This window comes from Hermetia illucens, chromosome 3 (assembly GCF_905115235.1).
Source record: "Hermetia illucens chromosome 3, iHerIll2.2.curated.20191125, whole genome shotgun sequence".
Lineage (NCBI taxonomy): Eukaryota > Metazoa > Arthropoda > Insecta > Diptera > Stratiomyidae > Hermetia > Hermetia illucens.
The window spans coordinates 109,199,730-109,211,635 of NC_051851.1; the positions used below are offsets into that span (position 1 = coordinate 109,199,730).

The 11,906-nt window shown below is 43.3% G+C and overlaps 1 protein-coding gene across 1 annotated transcript; it reads right to left on the minus strand.

The window, feature by feature from the left end:
* Positions 1 to 288: 288 nt before the first annotated feature.
* On the minus strand, positions 289 to 3,097 carry LOC119653201. Its single transcript, XM_038057769.1, has 2 exons — positions 2,272 to 3,097; positions 289 to 2,203 (listed from the first exon to the last, which is right to left on the minus strand). Exons 1-2 carry the CDS (start codon positions 2,457 to 2,459, stop codon positions 1,996 to 1,998), a joined length of 396 nt encoding a protein of 131 aa, XP_037913697.1. The 5' UTR covers positions 2,460 to 3,097; the 3' UTR covers positions 289 to 1,995.
* Between the last annotated feature and the right edge of the window lie 8,809 nt (positions 3,098 to 11,906).

An 11,906-nucleotide genomic window follows, 5' to 3' on the forward strand; every position in this document is an offset into this window, starting at 1 on the left:
CTGACCGACGATTTTATTGCGGATGACACTTAGAATCCCAAAGTATTTGGGTGAACCTCTCTCGGCTGCGTAGATCTGTAACACCCTTTCGACGCTCTTCGTCCAAGAGCTATATTCTGCTGCTTGTCCGGAAAATTCACGTAAGCTCTTCACGATATCAAGGACTTTATCCAAAGAAGACAAGTTGCCTAACTGATCTTCATTTATGCCTTGGTCCATATCAAGATTTGGGTCAGGGCTAGGATGTAAAACCCTCTGCACTAACCGGGGTACTTCCCTAGTTAGAAGTTCTGTCACTAGTGCTTCAATTTCGTGGAGTTGAATATTTGGGGGAGGAACTGGAGGCTGTTCATCGCTATTCAACCTAGGTGGTTGAATCAGGTTTTCCCGACGGGCCATAATTATTTTTTTTAAAAAAAATTTATAACACTTGGAGAACTGTACTTACAGATTTTTGGCTTGTAATACTCCTTTCTTAATTTTCTCGTTAAACAATTTCTCTTTCACTTTCACTTCTTCAATTTGGCAATTTTTATTTGGAATACTACCTCTCTTTTCTTGATTAACTACCTACTGAAATTCCTTAATTAGAAATTTTTTTTTTTTTTTAATTTACTTTTCTTCTAATCATCAATCTAATTGAATCACTTTTCTCACCGATAACTTCCTTAATTTCTAGACTTTTTTTTTCTTCTCAATTTTTAACTTTCTATCACTTAAATTTCTTCAATTTTTTATACTTTTTTTCTTTCTCAATTTTTAACTTTCTATCACTTAAATTTCCTCAATTTTTTTAACTTTTATCCTTTTACAACTTAAACTTCTTTTCAATTTCTCAGATTTTAACTTTCTTTCCTTGATCAGCTATCTAATGAAATTCCTTAACTTCCTTACATAAACACTAGAATTTCCATCGCGGGCGGCTGTCGGTACTTGCCGACTCCTTTTCGTCTACAAAATCAAAATTTTTTTTTTTTGGTAGTTACTGGGGGGCCCCTTTTCCACGCCGATGGTTTTGGAACCTTTCCGGTTTCCCGTATTCGGACGATTATTATCTTTTTGTACCCGAACCGCACGGAATTGCTATTCGTTCCGTATATTTTGTACTTTCGTTTCGCACGTTTTAATATCTTTGCGTCGAACCTTTCGGGTTTCCTCCTTAATCGGACGATCGCGAATTATTTTGAACGATACGATACTATTCGTCGACAAAAAAACCGTACTTTTGCTTTTTCTTTTATCCGCACGATCCGGGTCCCTGCTCGGGCGCCAATTAAATTCTTATGTTTTGTTTGAACGAAAAAAAATGATTTTTATTTAACGACGTTTGATTTAAGACTAATTACAATTTCGTTCTTAAGTCTAATTGTCACCTTGGTGCTGACGCTGCAATTGCATTTCGCTGGGAAAATAATTTAACGTTTTCGTAGAAGAGAATTCCAATGGATCATGTTTCGATAGACACATGGATGAATTTGATGACACAGGTGTCTACGGTGGGTACGTTGCTAATGGGGTTGAGTGACCGGTGTTACAGGTCATTGGGGACATTTGAATTAAGAATGTTGGTGCAAGTGTCCTTAACTTGTAGTATCTTGAGAAGATTTGGCCAATGTATTTCGTTAGCACTTATCGTAAGGAACATCGATGGCTTGCCCAGCTGGCGTATAATCCCAAAAAGATCCTTTTACGATTCATTCAGTACTGCACAGAATTTGGTAATGATTTCAAAAATGCAAGGTTTTTATGGACAACACTCATCGACGAACAAACGATCTTCCAGCATTTTGCGAGTTATATTGGTAGTCTGTGGTATGCATCGAAACATACTATATATACCTTCGACAACACGCAGCCGCATAATTTTCATGGCCATATACAAAATGTGCTCGGGTATGACACCGCGGCGATCGTTTCTTCTTATCTCGCTTGTTGCGATCATGAATGGGGTAACGCACACATCTGTATTGAACTGCCTGCCAGTACCGTAGGATATCAAAGGAAACGATAATTCTTCGGCATACACGTCGTAAATAATGTTGTGTGGTGTTGAATGCTGGCCCGGAGCAATGTCAAGACAATGTTCTTCATTCCAAAGCAAAATGTGCTGCCTTGCAAGCAGAACATCCGACTCCGGTGCACTTCTGTCACACTGTAGATGCTCGATCGGTTATTGTGTTGGCTTAGAATGTATCCCAGTTTACTGTAATTTTGTAGTGTTTATACAATGGTTGACTTAGTAAGAATTGTAGCCAAATTTTTAGCACTGACTTTTTGACCACGCCACTCAGATACGTAGATTTATGTATCATATTTTTCTTTATGTTAATATTGAACGCCAGATCATCATCTAATTCACGAGGTAGCTGCTGCACCATTGTATCTACATCAACGGGTACATTAATGACTAATCCGATGATACCATAGCTGCCATCGTAACGCAAACGACGTATCTGCATGAATGGCAGTCGCGGTGATACTAGACGAGCACTAATCGGATCTGAAGCAGGTAGCCCGTGTTGCTTAGGTGGATATACAAATCTGTTCGAACGTGATAATGTAGGCAATTTGCCCGAATGATTTTTAACACGTGCTGCACAGTTTAAAGTTAGCCAGGGATAGCATTATTAAGCCGTGATAAATGTTTTTCATTTGTTGGCTTCAATGAGCGCAGAAACCAGTGACGATCACATACATCACACTTGTGTCCGAATGGATTATTGATAAACGTCGTAGTGAAACGTGCACTAGCTACTGCCCAATGCGTCTTCATAAGCGACGATCGAACGCAATAGACGCCTACACAGTCCGATGTCGGTGTAGAAGTACTTTCATCACCTATCTGCATAATTTTAGCCGTCCCAGCTGCAGATGTACCGGCACCGTCTTTGATTCTGTCGGCCACATTCATTACTTTCCGTTGCCGGCACTGCTTGACTCGATCATATGGTGTTTTATTGGTACCATTCGATTGCTCTTGAGATGCCCTTTCCAACCGTATACGATTCGATCGATACGATCGGACGACATATTTTTTTTTCTTATTTTAACACATATTATATTCACAGTCACAATTTGTTACTAATAATAATATATATATAATCGGTAGATTTTGATAAGACCTGACGATTACAACTTACATGAACGTCGTAGCTTCACCGAATCGAAAGTTATACTAAATACAAATCTCGATACGCATCAAAATGACGGGGTTTATAGATAATTGTTTAATGCTATCTATTGCATAAAACGCAATTTACAGAGTTATGATGGCCACTTTATAATTTTCGAACTATTAACTTGAAAAATATCTATAAACCCCAAAATGAATGGAAAGAAGGAAATGAGGTTAACATGTGGACGGATCGCATTTATCAATTCTCCAAATTTTCTGGCATTCCCTCTCTCGAAATTTCCCAGTGTTTTTAATATTAAGGAATATTGCAAAGATTACTATCCACACTTTTTTAATATTTTAGACAATATAGATTATGTTGGTAAATATCCTTCTGAAGGTAAACAAATTCAGTCTATGAATTTTAGGATTGCTGTTACCATGGTTGTAGCAAATCTTTCAAAATATTAGAAGCACCTTCAAGTCGGATACCAGTCGACTCAGCTGTGAATGAGTACCTGAGCCAAATCGGGCGAGCGCAATGCTGACCACATTGCCTCCTAGTGTACCATTACGGTCTTTTTTTTTTGGGGAGTAGGGTAGGTGAATGTGTTTACGCACAGAGTGTTGGACTCCCGGAACAGCACACTAAACACCTCCCTGTCATCAAAGAACTAGCCTGGAACCGTTTGACACATTACTTCGGGCTAGCCCTCCCGCTCTCCCGGCTTTGGGAGCCTTCAAGTCAGGGAATTCCTTTCACCAACGGGAGGAGAGGGGAGGAAGGGAGTTGTTGTTAGTTCAGGGAACCCTTTACCGTCCGATCCCTCTGCCGGTCGAGTTCAATCTTCTTCGTAGTAAGAAGAGCCCGAACATAATGCGCAATACGATTCCAGCTGCCTTAAGTTAAGTTTTCGCCCTTACGGCGTAGATCTGCACTTGAGCGAGGCGTTTACGATGCACCTCCTTGTCAAGGGCATCAGCCCATACCTCCGCAACATAAAGAAAGACGGACTGCGTAGCTCCCATGAGGAGACGTCTCCTAGTTGATATAGGGCCGCCGACATTCGCCATTAGCCGACTCTAGGCTGCGACTCCTGCTGCAGGCGTGTCGTTACTTTTGACTCTATAGTCAACTCGCCGATCGATATGGAACGGAAGGTGGGGATTCTCCTTGTGGTCAGGATGACTACTTCGGTTTTTTGCAACGCAAAGTTGAAACCGTGAGCAGTCATCCATCCGCTTACCCGTCGCATCAATATGCCAAGTCTGCTATGCGCCTGTTCAACAGTGCGTCCGGCAACAAGAGCCGCAACGTCGTCTGCATAATCGACCAGGCGCGACTCTTCGGGCATATCGAGTCTCAGCAGACTATCGTAGGAAGCGTTTCATAGGTCCGGTCCTAGGATGGATCCCTGCGCTACTCCCGACGTGATTTCCATCCTCCTCTGGCCCTCACCCTAGCCCTCTCCAATCCCGCCCTGAAGATCGGACACCGTCCCGAGCCCGCAGTGTGTGCGACGCTTTCGCCAGACGCGCCACGATCCCTGCAGAGAACACAATTCTCGCTTTCCTTGCAAGTCTTCGCTTGATGACCCACTTGGCCGCATCTCCGGCATGCCGCCCTCCTGTCCGGACCCTTGCAAGCTGATGACGTGCGTCCATAGTCCAGACACCTGTAGCACTTGGTGGGGACTATCCGCATTCGTACCCTGCATACTATCCGATTTTGATTCTCCCGCTATTAAGGAGTTTCCTCACATATTGCTCGGGGACTTCCACCACGGCAAGCTTTTGGCCGCGAGCATTTACAGAGGTAATACCTACCCAGGCATTGGTTACCTCTGGATATTCACGCTTTAGCGCCTCCTCTACTTCGGCCTTTTCTGTGAGGCAGTCAGGATCCCGTATTTCTAGACAGCACATGGGTTCTAGGCTGGAAACAAGAGCCTTCTCTCCCAATAGCCCCTTGCCCGCTTCGCAGAACGTGCTCTTGTTGGTCGTCTTTGGGCCCAGTTCGACGAGAACTTCACCACTCCTCGTTATCCGTATCGAATACACCTCTGCTCCGTTCTCCTCGGGTTTCATCCTGTAGCGGATTTCACTAAGGTTGTTTGGGAGTCATCTAATAGGGCGCAGATCGCACCCAAGTCCAGCCCAGTATTAAACTCGGCGCGCTTAATTCTTGGGAGCGATGGAGTCCTGGCCTTTTATCCCTCGCTGTCGAGTAAAGCTGTGGAAAGGACAAAGTTAAGGACTTACCAATTGTTTTGAAAGTTCCAGCGGTTCCAATAAAGGCACAAACACTCTTCTCTGGTTTCACTAACACTTTATTCATCTTTTAATAATATACTAATTTTCCTTATCTAACACCAACTTTCTAACTATCCTAGCTACTCGACTGCTCGTTTAATCTCGATTACTCTAAACTTAATATCCAAAAAGAACTCCGTAAACTCCGAACTCCATATCCAAAAAGAACTCCGTAAACTCCGAACTCCATATCCAAAAAGAACTCCGAACCATTTCCGCCTTGCTACAGTTTAAATACGCCAAGTCCATTCGCAGCAACCCGGAATTTAGCTTTGTTTGTAAGGTCCGACCAAACAAAAAACAGTGTACACAACAGTCAGCCGATGGGCGATGTCGTCAGAATATTCCCATATGCTATGGTGCTGGTGACGACATCGCTCAGTAGCAAGCCGGAACACGGAATCACTTGCATGTTGCACATTAGTACATGTGCATTTTGTACATTAGCACATGGGCAAGGTTGCTGTTGTTTGTTGTGAAATTTGATCAGTCAGCAACGCACGCTGACCTTGCAGCAATCACTGCCGGTGATTGCTGACGCTGTTGATGCGGACTTAGGCGATCGATGGCTTGTGGGAAATCGCTCAAACATTCTCCCACCCGAGAAAGCTTCCTGCTGAGTCGTAGGATTTTGATGACGGTCATAGTAACTTCTGTTGATCTGCTTGTACCAGATGAGTAAATCCTGTGGTCTTTGAACTTATTACCTATTATTACAAAAGATTTTTTCTTACGAATGACATAATGAATTACAAGACGTGTAGACTTCGCACTTATTTTCTAATGTTCTAATAGTTTTACCAAACTTACAAAAATCTTTACATGATGCTTATCAGTGATTGTTTTAAAATTCTCTCTTGTTTTGAAAACTACCTTGCGAAGTAACAATTCAAAATTTCCTGTTCATTAATAACTTCCTTATAGTTTTTTTTTTAAATGGAAGCTACTTTACAACGTAATAACAGTTTCTATTTAATTTTCTGTTGATTAGTAACTTCCTTACAAGATTTAGATGGAAGCTACTTTACAAAGTAATAATATTAGTTCAATTTAACTTACTAGTAACTTCCTTACAATTTTTAGATTGAAGCTACTTTACAACTTTTCAACATCGGTTCAATGGCGCTCCCCAAACGACGTCATTTCGTCCATCTTCCACTTTTGTTAGTTTAGTAAACTATTACTACTGTATTTTCGTTAATTACCCAACAACAATACTAAAATCAAACATGCATTAAATTAAAAACAGTAAGGATCATGAATCTTAGGCCGCGGCATGGGTTACATTTATATTGCCGTGAAAGCTAATTCATGAATCTTAATTCGTGACATGGAATATATTTACATTGCCGTGATAAACTCTCAACTACTATATTTACAAAAACAATATATATATACAGTGCACCTTCTTGATAAATTTTCTCATACGATTGAAGTGGTGATTCCTTCGCCCCTGGTTTGCTCCCCTGACTCTCGGCAACTCCCTGGCCTTCTATCTTCCAAGGATAGGTGACTCACGAAGCTAGGTTCATCTTCCGGATTTTTACCTCGTCTTTTAATTACCCAAATTAAACCACCGATAATGATTGCAATTAACAACAAACCTCCTCCAATTAATCCGTGTGGGATGTATTGCCGAAAATCTGATTCCGGTCCAAGTGTTGCTTCTAATTCCTGCCGCAAAATACCAATATCCCTGTCTACCGAAATGTTTGCGTCCGCTGTCAACTTATCTAATTGGTGAAATCGAGGAGTCACTGCCTCAAATTTTGCTGTCCAATTCAATACTACGGTATGAGGAGTCCCTGTGATATTGAACATGGCCATGTCAAGTGTGCAGTGAGCCAAGTCTATCAAGGACACTGGAAACCGAAGCTCTAAAGAAGTTTCACTACAGATTATTGGGATTTCCTTCACCTGACCCTTAAACACTGCCCCAAGTTGTGGTTTTAAACGTGCCACAAAAGTGCCATTACTCCACCTCCTAAGAGAACACCACTCCCGCAGATTTTTTGTTCCTTTTGCAATTTCTCGCGCGCAGGACGGTCCTGATCGAACAAGCTTGGTTTCAAAGAATCCGGGTAGAATCTCCACTGCATCTTCTTCAAAGAAAAATTTGTCATTTTTCCCAGGCACCATGAATAAACCCCGACAGCCGTCCCCAAATCCCACGTAAGGCTCTGATGATCGGAGGTAGTAATTACTGCTACGTGGGCAAACCGTTCTTTGTAAGCCAGAGGGATTAGAAATTCGATAGTGACTAAATCGTCTTTTACCCATGCAGAAGGAGGATGAATGTCAAAGATGCTCTCCGGATGCTCCAAATTTTGTAAGGTCATCCCTGGAATTTCCTTATTTATTCGCTTTACATATTCTGTAAGCTCTCCTATTGGTCTCAGTTTACTCAACGGTTGATGCTTGGCCCATATCCCTGCTATTAGGGACTGTAGCTCCATTGAGTATTCTGATATTTCTTGTTGGAGCATTGCTACTTCCTGTCGCTCCACAACAGCATTAATCTGCCCCTCAACCTGATGGTACTCGAGATCCGTGATATTAAGCATCAAGGATGCGATTTTAGCTTGCTGATTCTGCAAGCTCTCTATCTCATTACCGATCACGGCATCTCGATAACCCATGTATACCATTGCCCCCGTGCCGAATACAGCTGGCAAGTAATTAACCCCTAGTTTCACAGCCTCCTTTACCATAGACGGAACCACGCTTGGGGCCCGCTTAGCTCGATTGGGTTTATAAGCGGCAATAAGGTTCTGGTTTACATCCTTAGCCTGTTGCTCGTTAGCGATTAACAGAGTCCGCAATGTTCCTGGATGTCCTGTTTGACTTGTCTGGCACATATTTTTTTAAATTTTTCCATTTGATCCGCTATGACCTCTAAATCGGCGATTAAATTTACTGAAGTTGCTACCATGTACTTTAACTCCTTAACACCTTAATTTGAACATCGCCTAAATGAATACTCCTTGACTCTAACACCGGCTCTACCGATGAGGAGGCCAAACTGCCGGGTAGAAAGAACAAACACAAAATCAAGGCAGCTCGAGCCAGAAAGCCACCTTTAACCTTTACGGCTCCACGGGTTCTAGACGCAGGACCATCGATTGCTGCTTCGCCTCCCGGATTGGGCCTGCTGTCTGCCGATAAATCCGGTTGCAGCTTACCATCCTCCGGTAGTAATGATGCTGATGCACTGCACGGTTCAAGTTATCCCGTTCAGTTGTTTTTAATCTCACTTGCGTCACCACACCGTTGGGATCCGGAAACGTCTCAACGACCCGTGCCGCCTTCCAATTCAGGGGACTATGATCCTTTTCCTTTATTAGAACCAAATCCTCCTGCTCTAGCTGGCGCCCTGGATTTTTCCATTTGTATCGTTTCTGTAAATGGCCCAAGCAATCTTGTTCAAATTTTACCCAAAACTGATACTGTAATTCCTGGACCTGTAGCCACCGCCTTGTTGCAGGAAGATCTTCCCTGAGACCTCTCCCCATCGGAGGATTTAATAAACCCCGCTGGATTAAAAAATGTGCGGGTGTCAGCATCTGCAAATCGTGACTATTATCTGAACAACGGGTATGATGGTCTACTGTTAAGGATGGCTTCCCAAGTACATACAGCGGTATGGAAATCCTCATATGACAGATTAACAACCGCTGGCATCCTTCTCACAAAACGCTTGAAGCTTCCCACTGCAGCTTCAAACAACCCTCCGAAATGGCTTGCCCTTGGCGGATTGTGGTGCCAAACTATCCGCTTTTGTGCTAAACTTTTCCCGACTTCGGCAGACACCTGCTGCCAAGCATTGGTCAATACTTTAGCTACGCCGGCCAAGTTCGTGCCATTATCTGACCGAACCGACCTCGGCTGCCCCCTTCGACTCACAAATCTACGGAAGGAGGCAAGGTAGGCATTGGTGCTGAGGTCGGAACAAATCTCAAGATAGAGAGCCTTGGTTGCCATACACACAAACACAACCACATATACTTTGATTCTTTTTGAATTTCGCAACGGGCCACTTTTGATTTGAAATGTGCCACAGAGATCAGTCCCAACGTTTTCAAACACAAATTCAGCTGCTGTCCGTTCTACTGGGAGATCTGCCATCCTGGGGGTAACTGTTAGACCTTTCATACGAATGCATTTGGTACACGCCCTTATCCATTTCTTAACTCTTTGTTGTAGGGCAGGTATATAATAGATTTCTCGAATTATAGTCATGGTGACTCCAATCCCACAATGATCATTGCTCTCATGAACCTGTCTAATGAGGAGATCCACCAAATGACATTTTCCTAAAATGATAGGGTGCCGCTGCTCAAATGGTAATGGGGCGTTGCTCAACCGTCCTCCCACCCTGAGAAGACCACTTCCATCCTCCAAGAAGGGGTTGAGCGTACTTAGCCAATGATGTTTTTCCACGGGTAGCCCGTGTGCCAACCTCGCAACTTGCTTTCCAAATAGCTCCATTTGCTTCCATTTAGTCGCCGCGACTTCTGCTTGCTTTAACTCCATGGCCGAAAGGAAGCACGACTTCCTGTTTCTCCACCTCAAGCACCACGCAACGGTGTTGATCAATCTAGTCAAGGGTTCTAGACTAGAACCGGGTACTAAAATCGGTAAAGCCCACCGACTCCCCATGATCTAAAGAGACGCAACTTATTGTTGAATTTTTTATCACAAAGGGAGTGACAGGTAGATCCCCTTACAAAAAAGGAGGACCCTCAAATCATAGCCCATGACAAATTTCCGGGGGAGCATGCCTCTTGATCCACAATCAGCCGGGTTCAACTTTGACTGTACATAATGAATTTCGGAAGGAGCGAGAACCTTCTGAATTGATGCGACCCTACGTTTCACAGCCTTATTTTCAATTTCCTTCTGACTCCGGATCCAAGCGAGGGCTACCTCAGAATCAGGGTAGGCTGAGCACTTTAGTGGAATTGCCCCTAAGCTTTTTTTGACATCCCTTAATAATTCGACTAATAATACCACGCTTTCCAGTTCGAGCTTGGGAATGGTACAAAAACCCTTCGGCTTGACCAACCCGGGCCTTCAGAGGGGTAACTCGCCCCCTTGATGCAATAAAACGGGCGACATACCCACGATGTGTCTTGACTCTGCTATAAATAACGGCAGCGTATCCATCCCCGAAGCATCACTGAAACCAACTATTATCATTACGGTACCCAGTCCACCTAGCGATTTGGACCTGATTCAAATCACCTAATGAAGCAAACACTTTTTCTATTTGTTCTTGGGCAACTCCTGAAATTTCTTCATCCCAGCCATACCCTTCTTGCCACAACTTCTGAATTTCGATTCGTAGCTTCATAATAACGGGCAATAGCCAGCCAATGGGATCAAACAGAGATGCACTCACACTCAGGATGTTTCTTTTAGTGAACATAGTAATTTTTCTTACCTTGATACTATACTGAAAGCAATCCTTTTGAGGACTGTAGTGCAACCCCAGGATCTTTAAGTCACTCTCGGCCTTTTGCAATTCTACAAAGGAATCAATTTGCCGCGATCTATCTACATATGTTTTCCAACACTTCCCTATGGTTACTGGCCCACTTCGTTAGGGACATCTTCCCCTTCTCCAATGTTGCCGAAATTTTTTTAATCATTTCCTTGGCAGCACCAATGCATGTTGCCCCATACAACAGGTCATCCATGTAGAAGGCGTTTTTTACTACCCATTTTGTCTCCTCATCGGGCGCGTTGTCCTCGGCTACCTGATGAAGTGTCCTAATCGCCTACCAGGGAGCGCAATCAATCCCATAGATCACTGTTTTCAGAAAGTACTCCTGAATAGGTTCCTTCGGGTTAGATCTCCATAAGATTCTCAGTCTTAACTGGTCCTCTGGTCTTAGCAAAATCTGGCAATACATTTTAGTAATATCACTGGAGAAAACAAACTCAAATTTCGGACTACGGGTAACAATGTCAAAGATGTGGGTTTGTAACTTTGGCCCAGGAAGAATTGCTTGATTGAGACTAACGCCATTCGACGTCGGACTGGAGGCGTTAAAAACATTCCTGAGCTTCGATGTGGTAGCATCCTTGCGAATCACACCCAGGTATGGTATGTAATAAACGTCTCCACTAGTATCACCTCGGAGTTCAGTAGGGACCTCATGCACTCCTAAGTTCTCTACGACTCTCCTCGCATCACCCTTTAATTTGCTCTGCAGCATCATTAGCCTTTCAGCTTGCCCAATATCAGATCCTTCATAGACTGATTGAAAAATACTGACGAAGGTCCCCATCAAACGAAGGAATATCAGGGACTGGTGGACAAGGACGAGGCCTATGGCCGCGATTCCAATAAGGAATGCCTTCGGTCTCGGAGCTTCTTAGCCCGAAGCCTCTTGTTGGCAACGGTATGTCACTAAAAGGTATGTTCAATTCATCGCGAACCCTGGGAAACCATTCTCTAGAGAACAAGTTTTCC